This window comes from Lissotriton helveticus, chromosome 5_1, assembly GCF_964261635.1.
Source record: "Lissotriton helveticus chromosome 5_1, aLisHel1.1, whole genome shotgun sequence".
In the NCBI taxonomy this organism is placed as follows: domain Eukaryota; kingdom Metazoa; phylum Chordata; class Amphibia; order Caudata; family Salamandridae; genus Lissotriton; species Lissotriton helveticus.
Window position 1 is genome coordinate 209892745 of NC_136065.1, and position 20405 is coordinate 209913149.

A 20405-nucleotide genomic window follows, 5' to 3' on the forward strand; every position below is an offset into this window, starting at 1 on the left:
TAGAAGGAGTCCTGTCCTCCCCTCGCCGCCCGCCGCTGATCAACAGGCCAGAGTCGAGTTTGCCAACGAGCAGTTCATCCCTCAGCCGCCTGGTCATTCCCTGACAGGGCCTCTACTGCGGAAGCTAGAGCCTCCTGTTGATTCTTGGCTATGACTGCCCTGTTCGGCTTCTAATACCGTCGGCGTCTCCGTTGGCGCTGCCATCCTGAGGGGGGACTTCGGGTCCCGAAGCACCGCTGCGATCATCCTTATCCTCGTTTGGAAGAGCCAGACCTAGAAGCCGACAAGAGTCAATGAACGAGTGCATCTGGTGTAGTTTGCCGTTAAAACGGAATTGAATATGCTACTTACCAGTATGCATCTGTTCTTGGCATGTAGGGCTGCTAACATTCATATCTGATGCATAGATCGCCGCCTAGTGTTGGGTCCGGATGATTGCACATTGTTGTCCTGGAAGAGTCTTCGAAGTATCACGAGATAGGTGGCTCCTCCCCTGGACTACAGTGCGCATGGGCATCGACTCCATCCCCAGATTGTTTTTAGCCATTGTGGCAGAGATGGAGAGAAACAGTGTGAAGGATGTCCATGCTAATGATGAATCTAGAGAGAGAGTATCTGCAGCCGCTACGGGCACCGGGGAGGAGGGCGGGCAATATGAATGTTAGCAGCCCTACATGCCAAGAACAGATGCATACTGGTAAGTAGCATATTCAGTTCGAGGCATGTGGGCTGCTAAATTCATATCTGATGCATAGAATACATAGCAGTCCCTCCATTAACGGCGGTTGCCCGTGCCAGCTGCAGAAGCTTGAAAAAGTGTCTTGAGAACAGCCTGTCCTACAGCTGCTTGCTGTTTTGAATGCACATCCACACAGTAATGTTTGGTAAATGTGTGTGGTGTAGACCATGTGGCTGCTCTACAAATATCCTCTAAGGGAATGTTCCCAAGGAAAGCCATGGACGCCCCCAATCTGCGTGTGGAGTGCGCCCTTGGGGGTATTGTCAAAGTGCGTTTAGCCTTTTGATAACAGATCTGAATGCACTTAACAATCCATCTGGCTATTCCTGCTTTGGAAATGGGGTTGCCTTTGTGCTGTGCTGAGAAGGCAACAAAAAGTTGTTGTGTCTTTCTAAAGTGTTGTGTTCTGTCAATGTAGTACATTAGCGCCCTCCTAACGTCTAATGTATGAAGCATTCTTTCTGCTACTGTTTGTGGGTTTTGGAAGAATGCAGGCAGGTCAATAGTTTGGTTGAGATGAAACTGTGACACCACTTTAGGAAGGAATTTGGGGTTAGTGCGGAGCACCACCCTGTTTGAATGTATTTGGATGAATGGTTCTTGGATTGTGAGCGCTTGCAGCTCACTGACACGTCTGAGCGATGTAATAGCAATGAGAAAAGCCACTTTCCATGTTAGAAATTGAATTTCGCAGGAGTGCAGTGGCTCGAAAGGTGGACCCATCAGCCTAGTGAGGACCACATTGAGGTTCCACACTGGAGCTGGTGGTGTTCTTGGAGGAATGACTCGTTTCAGTCCCTCTAGGAAGGCTTTAATGGCAGGCACCCTGAAAACAGAGAGATGCTGCCTATTCTGGAGATAAGCCGCTATGGCGGATAAGTGTATCCGAATGGAAGTGTACGCCAGATTGCATTTGTAAAGATGTAACAAATAGCAGATGATGTTAGGAATGGATGCATCTAGCGGGTTGATCTTGTTGTCTGCACAGTACATGACAAACCGCTTCCATTTAGCTGCATAGCAAGCTCGGGTAGTGGGCTTACGTGCCTCCCGGATGATGTCCATGCATTCCGGAGGCAGGTTGAGGTAGCCAAATTTTAAGACTTCAGGAGCCAGATCGCCAGATTGAGCTGTTGCGGATCTGGGTGCTGAATGTCGCCATGGTTCTGCGTCAAGAGCCGGGATGTGAGATGTAGCCTTTGATGCGGTACCACGGAAAGTTCTAGAAACGTGGTGTACCATGGTTGGCGTGCCCATGTTGGAGCAACCAGGATGAGAGTCATCGAGTGTTGCTTTAGCTTTCTTGCCACCAGCGGAATGAGAGGCGCTGGGGGAAAAGCGTACGCAAATTTGCCTGACCAGTTCATCCATATCGCATTCCCTTGCGATTCTGGGTGAGGGAACCTGGCGGCAAAGCTTTGGCAGTTTGCGTTTTCCCTTGTGGCAAACAGGTCTATCTCTGGATGACCCCATTGCTGGAAGTACGGGTGGAGTACTGATGGGTGTAACTCCCACTCGTGCATTTGATGGCTGTACCTACTGAGCAGATCCGCCATCTGATTGTCCTTGCCCGGGAGGTGTTCTGCCATGAGGAAGATGTTCCTCTGAATGGCCCACTTCCACATGCTCGGAGCCAGATGAGACAGCTGTGGAGAGTGAGTACCTCCCTGCTTCTGGATGTAGTACATGGCTGTCATGTTGTCCGTCCGGATCAACACAACTTTGTTGCACAGATGTACTTTGAAGGACTTGAGCGCCATGAAGATCGCCATCAATTCCAGGTAGTTGATGTGCAACTTCTGCTGCTGGGTGGACCACAGTCCCTGCACAGTGTGTAGTGGAGCACATGGGCTCCCCACCCTTGGAGAGATGCGTCCGTTGTTAGGATTATCTGTGGCACTGGCTCTCGGAACGGTCGGCCCTTGCAAAGGTTGTGTGGATTCCACCAATGCAGAGAGTTGTATGCCCGACCGGTCACCAACACTAGGTCTGTTAGCTGTCCCTGAGCCTGTGTCCACTGATTTGCCAAGCATTCTTGGAGCGGGCGCATGTGCAGCCTCGCGTGCGGGACTATGAAGATGCAGGAGGCCATCATGCCTATCAACTGCATGAACACTCTCGCTGGGAGGGAGTGTTGTAGTCTGAATTTTTGGCACAGCGACTGAATGCTGTCGATTCTGACCGGGTTTGGCTGAGCCATAGCAGTCAGGGTGTTTATTGTCGCGCCCAGATACTGCCGCACATGGGCTGGTTGAAGGTGCGACTTCGGGTAGTTGAGCGAGAACCCCAGGCTGTGAAGGGGCTGAATAGTGTGGGACATGTCCGCGGCGCACTGTTTTTCCGACTTTGCTTGAACAAGCCAGTCGTCTAGGTACGGGTAGACATGTATGTTCTGTCTCCTGAGGTGCGCCGCCACTGTCGTCAGACACTTTGTAAACACTCTGGGGGCAGTAGTTACCCCGAAGGGCAGGACTTTGAACTGATAGTGCCTGTTTAGAATGGTAAACCTGAGGTATTTTCTGTGGGATGGGTGGAGTGGTATGTGGAAATAAGCATCCTTGAGGTCCAAGGTTGCTAGGAAGTCCCCTTGATTGAGCAGGGGAAGGATTTGTTGCAGTGTCAGCATGTGGAAGTGTTCTGACAGTATGTACCTGTTGAGGGGGCGTAGATCCAGAATAGGTCTGAGGGATCCGTCCTTCTTTGGGATGAGGAAGTACAGGGAATAGACTCCTGTTCCTTCCTCCTCTACCGGTACAAGCTCGATTGCGCCTTTTTGCAGCATCACCAGTACTTCCTGCTGCAATAAGTGCAAGTGCTCTGCCGACATAGGACAGTGTCTTGGGGGAATGTTGGGGGGAGTGGATATTAACTCTAAACAGTATCCGTACTGGATAAGTTTTCTCACCCACCTGTCCGTGGTGATGGACGTCCAGACTGGCAGGAACTGCTGGAGTCTCCCCCCGACCGGAGTGGTATGGTCGGGGGGCAGTGACAGAGAGTCACTGTTTGTTGGCGGCAGAGGAGCGGGATTTGTTGTTTCCTCTGCTTCTGCCCTTGGCACTGTTGCCTCTGTAACCCCCTCTACCCTGCTTGGGGTACGAGGATTGCGCACCACCCCTCGCATATTGTGTTTGTTGGCCCAATTGTCCTCTGGTAACACCGCGTGCTCCTGAGCGACGAAAAGTGTTTCCCCTGAATTGTTGAGACTGAAGCGCCCCCATGGACTTCGCAGTCTCGTTGTCCTTTTTAATCTTTTTAAGGGTGGTGTCTACATCTGGACCAAACAGGGTGTCAGGATTGACGGGCTGGTTGAGGATTGTAGTTTGGATGTCAGGCTTAAACCCAGATATACGAAGCCAAGCTTGTCGCCTCAACATGACGCTAGTGTTAATCCCCCTAGCCGCTGTATCTGCCACATCAAGTGCACACTTTATTGCAGCGTTGGAGATAAGCTTTCCCTCTTGTATGAGTGTCTCTGCTGCTTCTTTAAACTCATCAGGTAGGTGTTGAAGGAGCTGTTCTAGGGTGTCGTAATGCGCCCTATTGTATCGTGCTAATAGTGCCTGCGTGTTTGCGATACGCCATACATTGGCAGCCTGCACTGCCACCCTCTTGCCTGATGCCTCAAGCACCTTTGACTCCTTGTCTGGGGGAGGAGCATCACCCGTCGTTTGGGAGTTTGCCCTCTTGCGGGCATTTGCGACCACCAACGAGTCCAGGGGCAACTGTCCTCGAATATATGCAGGGTCTCCAGGTGCTGGCCTGTATTTTTTCTCGATACGTGGGTTCACCACCCTTGCCCTGGTAGGTTCCTTAAAGATCTCTGGGGCATGTTTAAGGACACCTTTAAGCATAGGAAGTATTTTGACTGTTCTCTCCGAGACGGAGAAAGTGTCAAATAAAAAGTCTTCTTCTACCGGGTCAGCATGCATGTCCACATTATGATTTGCTGCTGCCCGTTCGAGTAAAGCATTAAATGCAGCAGAATCCTCTGTTGGAGATGTACGTGGCCCAAAACCTTGTGGATCATGTACCACCTGATGCCCACTTTGGTCCCCAGCGTCGCCATATGAGTCTTGCTGAACATCAGGGTCATTGTCCACTGGGAAATTGTATTGGTCCTGCTGTTCGTCATCATCCCCACCTGATTGGTTGGGGGAAGGCGATGGACTCCTTCTTGGTGGAGGCAGAATAGGCTCTACAAGTAAAGGGACGTCTTGTGCCGGCCTCTTCTTCTTTAGTGGAATAACATACGATTCCAGTGGCTGGGAAGTGATTTTCCTTTTATAAAGGGTCAATTTTCCTGTGTGGGCATCGATACAATGCACAGATTGCTCCTCAGAAGCAAGATATGGATCCGAAAGGCCTTTTGGTGTTGATGGATCCGACGTTTTTGGCACCGACGTGGTTGCGAAGGCCTTTGGGGCCACCTTTGGTGGCAGAGTGTAAAGAAGCTTGCTTGAGGACTTCTGAGGTGTGTCCACTGATTTTGGAGCCGATGGCGTGGAAGCCGTGGACGATAATGCCTTTTCCTTAATACGCTTAAGGGAGTCAGTAACCTGCTTCGTAAAGGAGGCAGAGGGTTTCGGAACCGACGGCCGATCTTCTGAGTCGTCGGTGTTGTGTGTTGTCGACGGTATTGGCGTCGACGAATCTTCGGCCGCAATGCTTTGGGGCTCTGTTGAAGGCTTTGGCGCCGATGCTGCAGATCCCGCATCCTTGTGCCGATGCGTTGAGCTAGCGGCCTTTGGTTCGTGGCTTTTAGTCGACTTTGGGTCGGCCGTGCGCTTACCGGACGGCGCCGTAGCAGCGCCCGAAGGCGTCTCAAGAGGTTTAGGTGTCCGCGCCGGAGAAACCGAGGTCGACGGCTGGTGGACGGCCTTCTTGGAGGAGGTTTCTTTGTGTACCTTCTGCGGCGTTGTCGACTCAACAGCCTTCTTCGACTTTTGTGTGCCGGAGGCCGACGGAGTCGATGAAGGAGCAGGCTTTGTTATTTTTTGTTGGACGTCGGCCATTTTAGGTTTTGTCGAGTCCGTAGGTTTCGGTTTCGACTGAACGTCGCCCATCTTGTTTCCCGTAGGATCCGAAAGTTTCGGTTTCGGTTTCGAAACGGGCAATTGCAGCTCCGCTTGAGTGTCCGTGGCCGGGCCAGAAGGCGGGGCCGGGGAGAGCGGTGCATGGTCGTGGGTAAGGCCGCGTGGCGATCCCGTGACCTGAGCCTCAACAACGTAGACCTCGGGGCATAGATCTTCCTCTGAGCTATCTTCCACGGCCCCATAAACTTCTTCGTCGTCCCCTATCTCCTCGAAGTATTCAAGGTCTGGGACCTGTCCTCCGACGTATTCCTCTGGATCGGCCAGGCCCTCCGTCGACGGTGGCGATATCTGGAGATGATGGCTATCGCCTTCCTCGTCGGGGTCGCCGAAGATGTTGTCGGGTGCCGGGGTCGCTCGCTGGGTCTCAAGGCGCACCGCGCGCCGAAGCTTGAGCGTCTTCTTGGACCTGAACTTGGAGCAGGCCATGCAGTTTTCTTCGTTGTGGTCCGGCGAAAGGCACTTATTACAGACCGGATGCACATCGATGTGTGGATATTTGGATCCACAGACGGGGCAGAACTTGAACGGGCTCCGCTCCATGTTAAGTTCGTCGAATCTTGCTGCGACGAGAAGGCCTCGATGTCCGAGGAGTTAGTCGACTCCGGAGATATCCGGCTTAGAGAGCCGGGCGACGCTCGAGACCGTACGCAAACAATACCGACGTAGGTAACGAAGGCCTTTTGGCCTTAAGATGAAAGTTTATCGGTTCCGACACGGAGACGTCGAAACCACATCCGAACCCAATGGCGGAAAAAAACAATCTGGGGATGGAGTCGATGCCCATGCGCACTGTAGTCCAGGGGAGGAGCCACCTATCTCGTGATACTTCGAAGACTCTTCCAGGACAACAATGTGCAATCATCCGGACCCAACACTAGGCGGCGATCTATGCATCAGATATGAATTTAGCAGCCCACATGCCTCGAACATAAGCCTGAACGGGTGCCCCCACGAGTACTGGATACCCTGCTGTCTCAGATAGTTCCGTCACCGGGCGAAATTGGCGACGGCGCAGCAGCGTAATGAGGGCCAGGTCTTGATATAGCACCGGAGAGTGTCCCTTGTATGAGATGGGGTGGAGAGACCCTGCCTTGGACAGGATAGATTCCTTGAGCTTAAAGTCCTGCAAACACACCAGAATGTCTGCAGGGGGAGCAGTAGGGGCACGTGGGGGGCCAACACGATGTGCTCTGTCCAGTACAATGACCATGTCATCTGGGCCTGCGAGGATGTGTTGGAAGAGGCCCTCTGTAAATGCGAAGAGGTTCGCCGTGTCTTCTGTGACTTTGACTCCCCTAATTCGTATGTTGTGTCTACGTGACTTGTTCTCCAGGTCTTCGAGGTGCACTTGGGTGTCTAGATGTTGGTCCTGAAGGCGGAGGATTTCCTGTTGCAAAAGGGCAACGTCGGCCGTGGTCGTGTCGCTCCTGTCCTCCAATGTGGCCACTCGCTCCCCAATCCCATCCACGTCTCTACGTATCTCCTTAATTTCCGCCGCCAGCTCTGTCTTAACAGCCTGAATGTCTTCCCGTAGGGTGTTAAAGAGTGACTCCATGAAAGCCCTGGTGATAGGTTCATCACCCGTAGAGGGAGTTGCTTGCGAAGTCGCCATCTTAGGTGTGGTAGCCGTCCCAACAAGACCGGGGAGCGCTCTGCCAAAGATATCCATCTGGGCCTTTGTTTTCCGTGTCCTGGACATGGACATACTCAGGAGGGCAGCTGCTCTGGGAGACCACCGCCCGTGGCCCCCGCTCCGCCAATGCAGTTAATCGCTACGTCTCTGGATACAGGGCCTGTACGTCACTGCTGTGAGAGCCCGGCTCGTGGGATTCTCCTCACCACTCACAGAAGACTGCCATGGCCCTGGAGCGCCAGCAGGGGTTCACATTTCACTCCCAATCAGCAAGGGCCACTTCAGCGTACCGTAGGCCCAAGGCCTTGAAGCTCCAGCGGCTCGCTAGAACCGGTGGTTCGCCGTCTCCCTAGTTCATGCCAGCAAATGAGTTTTAGCAGTATGGGCCACCACCACTCCCTGTTGCGCCGCCTCAACAAGTCCACTAGCGCTGCACGGAGCACTCATCCCCAGTATCCCGGCTCTCTGGCTGCACCGCGCCGATGTACCTCACTGTGCCGAATAATAAAAAATTGCAAAATGATCCTGTGCACCGATAAGGTAGGAAGGCCACAGTGCAAAGAAGGCGGTTGGCTCACCCCCCACGGGTCGCAATGTTGCTCCCCAGCAACGTCTGCGGTACTCAAGATGGTGAAAGCTAGCACCTCTGGGGAGACTATCTCAGGGCCCCCTCTTTGGGCAAGTCCCGGGATTCCCGCCTCCAAGGTGCCGCTCCCCCGCTCCGATGATCTCCTGCTCCGGGGGCCTTCCCCCTCACCTCCTGGGGTGTAGAGTTCGCGGTTAGGTGGTGGATCAGCCCCAGGCTTTATTCATTGGTCGATAGGACCGGGCGGTACAGAGGGTCCGCTGTGTCTCCCCGCTCTCACCTTTTCTTCGCCGCAGCAGCAGCTCCTATCTGTCCTTCAGGCGGCTGCAGGGTGACGCTCCAGGCAGTCGTCAGTACCCCCGGTAAGAGCAATGATGTAAGGCCACCAGGTCGGCCAGGCCGCCGCCCGCCGACCTCCGCGGGTGATGCCGGTCTCGGCGATCCACAGGCGGGCCGCCCCTTAATTGAGGCGGCGGTTGCGGCGGGTCGCTCGGGTGCCAGGCCGCTCTCGTACACCGCTACGAAGTAGCGTTTCCCTGGTCAACCGGCTCCGTTTGCTGACTCCGGTGGTGTCTCGGCCCACCCAGCTGGCAGGTGAAGGGCGCTCGGCACTGGTATGCGCTAAACAAAGCTAATTGTGGCGGACGGCGAGCAGGAGCTCCGGGAAACACGTCCTAGCTCGCCGCCATCTTCTGCACCTCTAGGTGAATATTTTAAAGTTCCAAACTCCACACTTAGAAGAATTTTCAAGTGAAACCAGTCAATGTTAGCCTAATGAAGAAAAGTGAGTTATCGGCTTTTAGGTAAGTACTCCACTGCCAGAGTTAAGGTTCTGGGCATAGCCTCAGGGGTCTCCCAGGGTCAGGTAGGTACAGTTGGTACACCCTCAGTGGCACAGGGGCAGCCGGGTGCAGAGGTAGTCAGGCCCAATGTTATCCAATGAGAGGCAGGGGGCCTTCGGTTGATGGCTGCTGGCTAGCAGGCCACGCAGCTGTGGGAGCTGGGCTCCTGGTTACTTGCTCAGGGCAAATGGGAAAGTAGGATAGGACAAAGGTTGCACTGCCAAGGGCACTCGAGCGGCTGGGTGCAGGGTGCTTTTGAGCCGTCGGGCGCTTAATGTTATTCAATGGGAACAAAGGCTGCAGGCTCAGGGACGGAGGATCTTCTGGCGCGACCAACACTTCGAGGGGTAAGTTGGGCTCTTATTTTTTAACCAGGACACTGTTGTGAGAAAGTGCCATCTTTCCTGCATGTTATGCCCCCACTCTTTGCTGAACTGCTGATGCATTTTGACTGAGTGTGCCCTGGGTTCCTGCCAATCAGGTACCCAGGGCCTGTGTTCCTTCCCTAAAACTGTATTGAAACCTAAACCAAATTGGAAATGGTACTCTAGGTACCCAGGGCACTGTGACCAGAGAAGGCCTCCAAGGGCTGCAGCACTTGTGCCAACTTTAGGGACCCTGGTGCAGAACTAAACAGAGTTGACAGGGCACACATCCATGTGTGCCATGCCCACAAACACACTGCCCTGGCATACCTCAGTCACCCCTCTAGCTGGGTGCACTATGTCAGTGGTAAGGGCACAGGTGCCTGAGCCATGTGCCCCTACAGTACCCAGGGCCATTCCTGGGCACTGTAAGTACAGTGATGAAATTAAGAGTATATTGTGCTGGGAGGTTGTCATTACGAACTCCACAGCACCATAATGGCTACACTGAAGACTGAGAAGTTTGGCATCAAACTTCTCAGCACATTAAACCCACACTAATGCCACTGTGGAATTTAATGTAAAATGCACTACAGAGGGCATCTTAAAGATGCCCCCTGAAACCTAACCACCTCCCAGTGTCCTGACGCGTGGCCATCGAGGCTGCCACCACCAGACATGTTTCTGGACCCCTGGGTCGAGAGCTAGCAGCTCTCGGGGGCCTGAAAAAAAAAAATGCACATCCTGGGACGAGGCGCCAAGCCTCCCGGGACGAGGCGCCAAGCCTCCTCCCCCCAGGATGGGCAGGGGAAGCTTCAAAGGCAAAGGCATATCCAGGCCAATTGCGTACTCAGCAACTGGCCCACACCGTTTCTTACCCCCCACTCTGGCGGGAAGACAGGCGGGAAACCCTAAGTGACCCACTGTTCCCTGCCCTTGACCTACCTGTCACAGCCCTAAATTTAGTATTTAGGGGCACCCTGAACCTTACTTCTTCAGATCCTGATAAGAAAACAAGAAAGAAGAACATGAAGAAAGAAGACCTGCCGTGCAACTGCTAACAAAAGGACGACACCAACTAACTTGTCCCCAACCATACCGGCCTGTTGATCCTTGAAGCTGCTCCTGCTAAATCCCGGTGCCTCCTGCGGACAGCAACCTCGAAAACCCTGGAGGACCTGCCAGCCTTGATCATCTTAAGATTGAGCCTCCCATGAGCAGTGGTTCTGCTCAAACAGCAACAACCGCGGGTGCCAGCCAGGAACGGCAAATCCAGCACACTCTGCACCCGCCGAGCCCGGCCGTGCCTGAGTGCACAAAGACCACGAGGACGTCCCCTCAGCGATTGTGACCACGTATCCAGTGCCCAAGGACCCTCCTCGACGATCCTGACGACGCCTGCAGCCTCACAACAAGGGACCCCTCCAACTGCGACCAACTGAGGTTAAGATTTCCCGACGCCAAAAGACACCCCTGCACCCAGGGCCCCACAGCCCCCTGTGCCCAACTCCTGGGTGTCTAGCTATCCTCCAACATCTCAACTTACCTCTCGAAGTGGTGGTCGCACCTGAAGAATCTGTCTCCTAGCCTGCAGCCTTTGTTCAACTTACAGCTTTCCCATTGATTAATATTGGGTGCCCGAAGGACCAAAAGCACCCTGCACCCAGCCGCCCGAGTGCCCCTGGGAGTGCAGCCTCTACCCTACTCTACTTCCCCACTTGCCCTGTGTAAGTGACCAGGAGCTCAGCTCCAACAGTCACGTGGCCTGCCTGCTAGCAGCCACCAACCAAAGGTCCCCTAGCCTCCAAAGGATTGCATTGGGCCTACTCTCTCTGCACCCGGCTGCCCCTGTGCCGCTGAGGGTATAACAACTGAACGTACCTGACCCTGGGAGACCTCTGAGTCTACCCCCAGAACCTTAACCCCACCAGCCGAGTACTTACCCAAAGACCGATAACTTGATATTCTCCATAGGGTAACATAGATTTTCACAACTTTGAAATATTCCTTAAAAATCGTCAGAACATCAAAAACGGAATGACTCACCTGCAATCAGGAGAGATCCCAGTGCTGCATCTTTGAGCCCAGCACTGAACCTAAAAAGAAATTATAACCGTGAATTACTGTTTACCCAATTTTCTCCCATAGGAATGCATTGCCTGGTTTTCATCAGAATTTCTTCTGTTGATTTTCAAAACGTACAAATATTCCTTAAAAATCGCCTGTGTAACAAAAACGTTTTCTTTCAACTGTTTAAAGGAAATGCACCAGGGCTGAATTCAGGACCCAGCCCAGAGTTAGAAAAACATACGTAAAGTCATTTTATTGCATTTACTTAAAAAACGCCCAGTGAGCTCAATGTTATTTTGTGTTTAAACTTGTGTTGCATATTGCAACAACCGTAACTATTACATTTAAAAGTCAACTGCTATTTGAAAGTATTCAATTGCAACATCTCATTCTGAGAAAGTATTTTTGATACCTGCTGGGGTTCTAAAATAAAGTAACTATATATATTTTTATATATAAAAAATGTGCCTAGAGTTCAGTTCTTGAGTGTGTGAGACCATTTGCTGACTGAGTGTGTACAACAAAGGCTTTGCACTGTCCCCTGATACTGCCATATTGCTCGACCTAGCTACCACTTTAGAGAGTAAGGTTATATCTAACTTTAGCCTCTGCCATAACTCTGGGGACTCTGGACTCTATGCACACTGTACCTTACTTTGGTCCAGTATATATAGAGCCACTTTCTTACAATTGGTGAACAGTCTGGTTCCGAGGGGCTACAACATACATGAAAGTCAATGCAAAATTGAGATACTGCTCAAAAAAGGGGGAATCGTCTTTGAATTACTAGGACCAGGCATCACTTGAGAGCTAAATGTATATGAAAGGGAAGTATTTTTGAATTTGCAACTGTAAAAAAAATAAAAATAAAAAAGACACTTTTTACTTTAATAAATAGCAATAAGAACAGCACTTCAAAATTGTGCATTAATCGAACAAGGGTTGGGTGCATTTACACGCCCAACCTACATTACAGAGCAATATTCTCCTCACCTTGTCATACCAGCAGCGCATACTAAGCTGGCCACACATGCAGTTAGTGGAGGAGCAGTCATCGATACATACGCAGTACTGAAAGACAAAAAAGGAAACATTCAGCTCCTATATGAGGAAAAGAAAAGGCACCAATACAGAGGTACGTTTCACGATGTCTGGACAGCAGAAACAAGTCCTAGAAAACCTCTCAAAAGAAGCAAGTCAAAAATACGCAACACTGCATGAGGAAAAAGCCACAAGTAAATCCTACACAGGCCTCCATGTCATATTGGAGGAATTACTGCACAAAGGAAAGATCAGCATCAGAACGAGTCCACAGAACCTGCAGAAAAAGCAACATATAGAATTCATGATGTTCAAGGGCAGCAATGATTCTTACAGCTGGAATACATTCCACATACTCCTTTGTCCTGGACTGTCTGGTCAGTTTTTTTTCTCTGAAATGTCTATGCTCTAGATCTCCACTGTTACAAGCGAACAATAAATTATTTACAAAACTGTGTGCCAGAGTAATGCAGCCTGCAACCGAAAGGGTGTGTGTTTGGCAAGAGATTTCTCTTTCTCTGTTAATGACAGTAATCAGACTGACTTTGCCATCATATGCAAGTAGATCTAGTCTAGCACTACAACTGACCCACCCACAGCCTCATTTGTCCGACACTGACTTCCTCATGGATTAACATTCATAAACACAAAGTGATGACTGTTTAATACACAAAAGATGTCTGGATCCATATGCAAATATTAGACTAAGGATATAAAAAACAGAAGGATCGATGTATGGGACCCCAAAGTACTTTTTACAAAATGATCAAGTTACTTACCTTCAATAACTCTTTTTGATGGATACTCTATCTAACCACACATTCTTCATCGTCAGTTTATCTCCCAGGCACCATACTGGATCAGGAAAACCTTCACAGCAGTGCTCGTGCATGCTGCTAGACGTTGACTAGAGCCCAACAATAATCAGGGGTACCCATGTGCTGTTCTTTAGTTTGGGACCTTTTAGATGGAAAAGAGACCATTACATAAAAAGGAAAGGTGGGAGATGAGGAATCTGGGGTTCGAAAGAGTATTCCTAAGAAGGATAATGTTACTTACCCTGTAAGCATCTGTTCTTGGCATGTAGAGCTGTAGATTCACATGCTTTGCATACTCCTGCCATCTAGTGTTAGGTCCGGATGTTTGAAAGTTGTTTTTCTTCTAAGAAGTCTTTCCCTCTCACAAGGTAAGGTGACTCCTCCTTTCGGTGATAGTGCGCATGGTCATCGACTTCACTGTAGGACTGTTTTCCAACAATAGGGTGAGAATGGAGTAAGTATGAGTAGTATAGAGATGTCCATGCATATGAATGTTGTGAGAAAGTGCAATCTTTCTTGCATTGGTATGTCCCCACTTTTTTCTGAATTGCTGATGTGCTTTGACTGAGTGTGCCCTGGGCTCCTGCCAACCAGGTACCCAGGGCCTGTGTTCCTTCCCTAAAACGGTACTGAAACAAAACCCAATTGGCATCTCTGGCCACCTGTTAGCCCCTAGTAAATGTTACCCTAGGTACCCAGTGCATGGTGACCAGAGAAGAAACCTGAGGGCTGCAGCGCTTATTGTGCCACCCTCAAGAGCCCTGTACCCTGGCACCCACACCCTGCCTTTGCAGGCTGAGTGCCTAAGTACAGAACTAAGAGTCGACATGGTACACATCCCTGTGTGCCATGCCCACAGAACCCATTGCCCTGGCATACTTCAGTCACCCCTCTAGCTGGGTGCCCTATGCCATAGGTGTGGGCACAGGTGCATGAGCCCTGTGCCCCTACAGTACCCAGGGCCATTCCTGGGCACTGTAAGTGCAGTGATGCCATTCAGAGTATATGGTGCTGGGAGGTTGTCAGTACGAACTCCACAGCACCATAATGGCTACACTGAAGACTGACAAGTTTGGTACCAAACTTCTCAGCACATTAAACCCGCACTGATGCCAATGTGGGATTTAATGTAAAATGAACCAGAGGGCATCTTAGAGATGTCCACTGAAACCCTAACCTACAATCCACGTCTGGCCTGAGTGGCTGCAGAGGCTGACACACAGCAGACATGTTGCTGGACCCCTGGGTGGAGAGCCCCCCGCTCTCCTGGGCCTGCAACAATGCACATCCTGGGCGAGGCGCTAGGTCTCCTCCCCCAGGATGGGCAGGGGGAAGCTTCAAAGGCCTGCCGCCTCTGAGAGCTTCTCCAGACCATTTGCTGTACCCAGCAACTGCCCCCCCACCAGTTCTAACCCCCACTCTGGTGGGGAGACTGGCGGGAACGACTACGTCAGGAAGGGGGGTGTGCCAGCCTGTGCCAACCCCACCCCTCAGGTGGGGGAGACTAGGTGAAGCACGACCCTGGGCTCCGGCCATCTTGTAGATGGGGAGCCCTGCCCAATCCCAGCTAGGCTCCTGCCTCCTCCCACAGGAGAGGAGCAGACTAGGGGGTGTACTCACCCCAGGACAGGGACCCATTGGTCCCTGTACTTGCCCTACCTGTAAGCCCCTAAATTCAGTATTTAGGGGCTCCCTGAACCTTCCTTCCTCAGATCCTGACACGAAAAGAAGAAAGAAGATCAAGAAGAAGAAGACCCGCCGCGCAGCTGCTAACTACAGGACGACAACAACTGACTTGGCCCCAGCCCTACCGGCCTGTCGATCCTGGAACCTGCTCCTGTATAATCCCGGTGACTCCTGCGGACAGCAACCGTGGGACACCCGGAGGACCTGCCTGCCTTGACCCTCTTGAAGACTGGGACTCTCCTCAGCAGAGGCTCTGCTGCAACAACCCACCTGGTGCCAACCAGGAAGCTCCGGACCAGCCCACTCTGCACCCTCCGGGCCGGGCCCAACCGAACCAAGACCACAAAGACGTCCCCCCGGCGACTGGGACCCGAAGTCCAGTGCCCAAAGTCCCTCTTTGACGAACCAGCCGACGCCTGCAGACTCAGAACCAGGGGCCACCCCAACCGTGACCAGCCGAGGCTGAGCTTTTCCGACACCCAAAGACACCCCTGCACCCAGCGCCCTACAGCCCCCTGTGCCACCCTTTGGGGTACCTACCTATGCTTCAAGATCCCAACTTACATCTCGAAATGCTGGACGCCCCTGGAGTCTCCGTCCCAGACCCTGCAGCCTTTGTTCCTCTTTGACCTTTCCCATTGGATAACATTGAGCGCCCGACGGCTCAAAAGCACCCTGCACCCACCCGCCCAAGTGCCGCTGGCTGTGTCACCTTTGTCCTATCTTACTTCCCCCCTTGCCCTGAGCAAGTGACCAGGAGCCCAGCTCCCACAGCCGCGTGGCCTGCAAGCCAGCAGCCACCAACCGAAGGCCCCCTTTCCCTCCTTGGATATCATTGGGCCTACCTACCTCTGCACCCGGACGGCCCTGCGCTGCTGGGGCTGAACCAACCATCCTTAGCTGACCCTGGGGGACCCCTGAGACTATGCCCAGAACCTTAACTTCACCAGCCAAGTACTCACCTGGAAACTGGTAACTCACTTACCTGCCCATTGGATAACATTGACCCATTTTGACTCAAAAAATTTCTACGTGTGAAGTTTTGAAAACCACAAACATTCATATAAAATCAGCCGAAGTCCGATTTCCGAAGTACTCACCTGCAAGCAGGCTAGAAGCCAGATCTGGACCTTGCAGCCCAGTACTGAACCGCAAAAGTAATCCTTACCGGTTTTACTAGTAATCTGTATTTTCTCCATAGGAACCCATTATCTGCTTTTCTATGAAATTTCATGTAAGTGCCTACTTTTGAAAACTTTAAATATTCTTTAAAAACCATACGAGATACTGAAACGCAATTACCTACCAGTTTTAAGTTCAGACCCCAGTGCTGGCCCTAGAAGCCAAGTACTGGATTACAAAAGTAACACGATCATACTTTACCTGCAACCTGAATGTTCTCCCATTGAATAACATTGCCAGATTGTCATTGAAAAGTTTTTAAGTGTGAACTTTTAAAACAGCTTTATATTCATGAAAATTCACCACAGTAACTAAAATGTTTTTGCTAACTTGGTTTCAGCTTCGACCCCAGGACTGAATCTTAGATCTGGCCCTGGAACTACTAAAGTAAATGATACTGTAATCACCTGTACTTTTATGGTAACAAGTCATTGAGCTCAATGCTAAAGTGTGTCTAGTCTTGAGTTACCTACATTAACTCTTGTACCTATTTTGTTCATCAACTTTATTGCTTCATTGCCAAGTAATTACATGAGAGTTCTCATATCAAGCAAAGTATATTTTTATGCCTGTTGGTTCTAAAAATAAAACAACTATATCTGTGGATATAAAAACCATTGGCCTGGAGTTCAGTCTTTGAGTGTGTGAAATCCTTTGCTGACTGAGTGTGTACAACAAATGCTTTGCACTACCCTCTGGTACTGCCTTACTGCTCGACCAAGCTACCACTTTTGAGAGTAAGGTCAGTCCTGCCTTTAACCTGTTATACCTTTGGTGTTTGTGGACTCTATACACACTGTACTACATTATTGTTCAGTATATATAGAGCCACTTTCTCACAAATGTATAATGAAGAACTGCAACAACTACAGGTACCCAGGAAAGCGGGTTGGCGCATGTGAATCTACAGCTCTAACTGCCAAAGACAGATGTTTACTGGGTAGGTAACATTATCTGTTCAAGGCAGGAGCGTTGTAGATATACATGCTTTGCATAGACTACAAAGCAGTATACTCCCAAAGCGGTGGCTTACCTGTAGATGTGGCAGTTGTTTGAAATAGTGTTTTAAGTACTGCTTGGCCTACATTAGCTTGTTGACGTGCTAACACATCTACACAATAGTGTTTGGTAAATGAGTGTGGTGTAGACCATGTAGCTGCCTTACATGTCAGCCAGAGGAATGTTGCCTAAAAAGGCCACAGAAGCCCCTATTTTGCTAGTGGAATGCGCTCTAGGGGGTATGGATAACGTTCTTTTAGCTTTAGCGTAAGATGTTTGAAAGCATTTAGCAATCCATTTTGCAATACCAGATTCAGAGATGGGATTGCCTTTTTTGTTTTACGAAAGTCTTTTGTCCTATCTATGTAGTACAATAAAGCTCTTTTAATGTCAAGTTTGTGAAGAGCGCTTTCTACTACAGAATCAGGTTGCGGAAAAAACACTGATAACTCAACCGATTGGTTTATATGAAAAGCAGAAACCACTTTGGGAAGGAATTTAGGGTTGGTGCAGAGAACTACCCAGTCTTTAAGTAGTTGAAAGAAGGGTTCTTCCAAAGTTAATGCCTTTAGCTCACCGACTCTTTTTAATGACGTGATCGCGATGAGGAAAGCAACTTTCCATGCAAGGAATTGCAAAGTGCACTTGTGCAATGGTTCAAAAGGTGGATCCATGAGCCTTGTGAGGAAAATGTTGAGATTCCATACTGGTGTAGGAGGAATCCTTGGTAGTATTACTCTTTGCAAGCCCTCCATGAAAGCTTTAATTACTAGAGCTCTGAATAGTGACAGATTTTATTTATTTGAGGAGTTTTGTATAGCGCTAGCCAGACCCGAGGGTATCGGAGTGCTTCATAACAGTTTTTGAGCAGCATTCATACAATAAAGCAGTATTCTATACATAGGTTCGGAGACTGAGTGTGCTGAGCAGTAATGAGGTAGTTCGTCATTGCTGAGATAACCTCATAGAGTGCACTTTGTTTTATGATTGAGCCACTTTGGTAAGTTCGGAAATCCAGGTGTGTTGAGCAGCGTTGCAGTAGTACGTGAATGTTGAGATAACCTCATACAGCGCACATTGTCTTGGGGTTGAACCCCTTAGGTAGGTTCGGAATTCCAAGTGTGCTGAGCAGCATTGAGGTAGTACGTGAGTCCTGAGATAACCTCGTAGAGTGCACAATGTCTTTGGGTTGATACAAAAAAGCAGTGCTCCATATATTGGTTCGGAAGGCCAAGTGGGCTGAGTAGCATTGAGGTAGTCCGTAACCTCAAAGAGTGCACGTTGTATTGGGGTTGAACCACTTTTTTTGGGGGAGATGCAAACAAATAGATGTATAAGCTAGTCCAGTTTTCTGTAAGTGCAACAGGTAATGTTTGTATAGAAGCATCTAAAGGATTGATTTTGTGGTTATTGCAGTAGACAACAAATCTTTTCCACTTTGCTGCGTAGCTATTTCTGGTGGTAGGCCTTCTTGCTTTTTTTTTTTTTTAGAATATTCATACAGTCTGGTTGTAGGTTTAAATAACCAAGCTCTATGACTTCAGGAGACAGATCGCTAAGTTCAGTTTTTGGGGATTTGGATGTCTGATTTCTCCATGGTTCTTGGCGAGGAGCCTGGAGGTGAGGTGCAGCTTTTAAAGCAGAACTAGTGACAGCTCCAACAGGGTGGTGTACCATTGTCGACAAGCATATGTGGGAGCTACTAGAATTAGTGTGAGGGATATTTGCCTGAGCTTCCGAAACAGACATGGAATGAGCCGGAGAGGTGGAAAAGCGTAGGCAAATATACCGGATGGTTCATCCATAGGGCATTGCCCTTTGAGAGCGGGTGTGGGCACCTGAAGCCAAAGCTTGGGCATTTTGCGTTTTCTGCTTTGGCAAACAAGTCTATTTGTGGGAATCCCCATTGTTGAAAGTGTGGAAGGAGAACTTGGGGAGGAAGTCCCCACTCGTGAATTTGCAGTCTCCTGCTACTGGGAAGCTCGACAATCTGATTGTTTACTCCTGGGAGGTGTTCTGCCAGAAGATAAATCTTGTGATGGATTGCCCAATTCCAAGTGGCTTGAGCGAGTAGTGACAGTTGGAGAGAGTGTACCCCACCCGCTTTCGCACATAATACATTGCTGTCATGTTGTCTAGTCAGACTAGGACAGTTTTGCCTATGAGGCGAGTTTGAAAAGCTTTGAGCGCTAGAAAAACTGTTAGGAGCTCTAGATAGTTGATGTGGACGTTTTTGTGCGGAGAAGTGTGGCTCACTGGTTAGAGGAGGCAGACCCTGATGCAGAGGTCAGATTTGGGACCAGGGTTCAATTCCCGACGCGGCAGGGTCTTGAGCCCAAATGTCCACGGACTCGATAATTCTCGCCTCGGTGCCTACTCGAATCATGGGTTCACACTCTGCAGCTCTGGGCAATAGCTTGCTTAATCTCCACTACGGCCCCCCCGCGGCGGGATGCCTGGTCTTCACCTTGGGGATGCCCAGTAGGGGTAATCTCGCAGGGAAAGCCAGGACGGGTTCCCAAAGCAAGCGCTAAGAGACCTGTCGGTGATTTGGCGCTATATAAATCGAAATTAACATAACATAACATAACATAACATATTGCTCCAGAGGCCTCGTATTGTGTAATCTTGGAGATGGGCACCCCAACCTGTCAGAGATGCGTCTGCTGTTAGGACAATCTGTGGAATAGGGTCGATGAAAGGCCATCCTCTTGATAAATTTTGGGGGTTCCACCACTGCAGAGAGCGATGGGTACGGCCGTCTACCAACACTAGATCTGTTAATTGACCCTGCAACTGATTCCATTGACGTATCAAGCACGATTGTAGTAGACGCATGTGAAGTCTTGCATAGGGTACAAAAGCGAAGCAAGACTCCATCATTCCCAGCAGTTGCATGAACACTCTGGTAAGGCTTAGTTGGACTGAAACTGTAGTATTATAGCCTGAATATTGTGAATTCTGACTACATTGGGAGAGGCTAGAGCTTTGACTGTGTCTAGAGTGGCTCCTAGGTAAGACTGCATCTGCAAAGGATTCAGGTGAGATTTTTGTGCCTTGACCGTGAAGCCCAGATGATGAATTAGGTAGATTGTGATCCGTGTGTGTCTATGACATTTTTGGTAAGTGCTCACTTACATGAACCAGTAATCTAGATAGGGGAAGAAGTGAATATGCTGTCTTATGAGATGAGCGGTGGCTACTGCCTGACATTTGGTAAATACTCTGGGCGCTGTAGTCACTCCAAAGGGAAGTACTTTGAATTGGTAATGCTTGACTGCTTTAAAAAATCTGAGGTATTTACGATGAGCCGGGTGAATTGGAAAATGAAAATACGCGTCTTTTAAG

General features: G+C 50.1%; 1 protein-coding gene across 10 annotated transcripts in view; it reads right to left on the reverse strand.

The window, feature by feature from the left end:
• The window catches only part of EHMT1 (euchromatic histone lysine methyltransferase 1), a 984283-nt gene that overhangs the window by 98690 nt on the left and 865188 nt on the right, over window positions 1-20405 (reverse strand). For all 10 annotated transcript variants that reach the window (XM_078642016.1, XM_078642018.1, XM_078642009.1 and 7 more), the window contains one exon: window positions 12325-12402. In XM_078642016.1, coding sequence (XP_078498142.1) covers window positions 12325-12402 — 78 coding nt within the window. The remainder of the gene's footprint in view (window positions 1-12324; window positions 12403-20405) is intronic.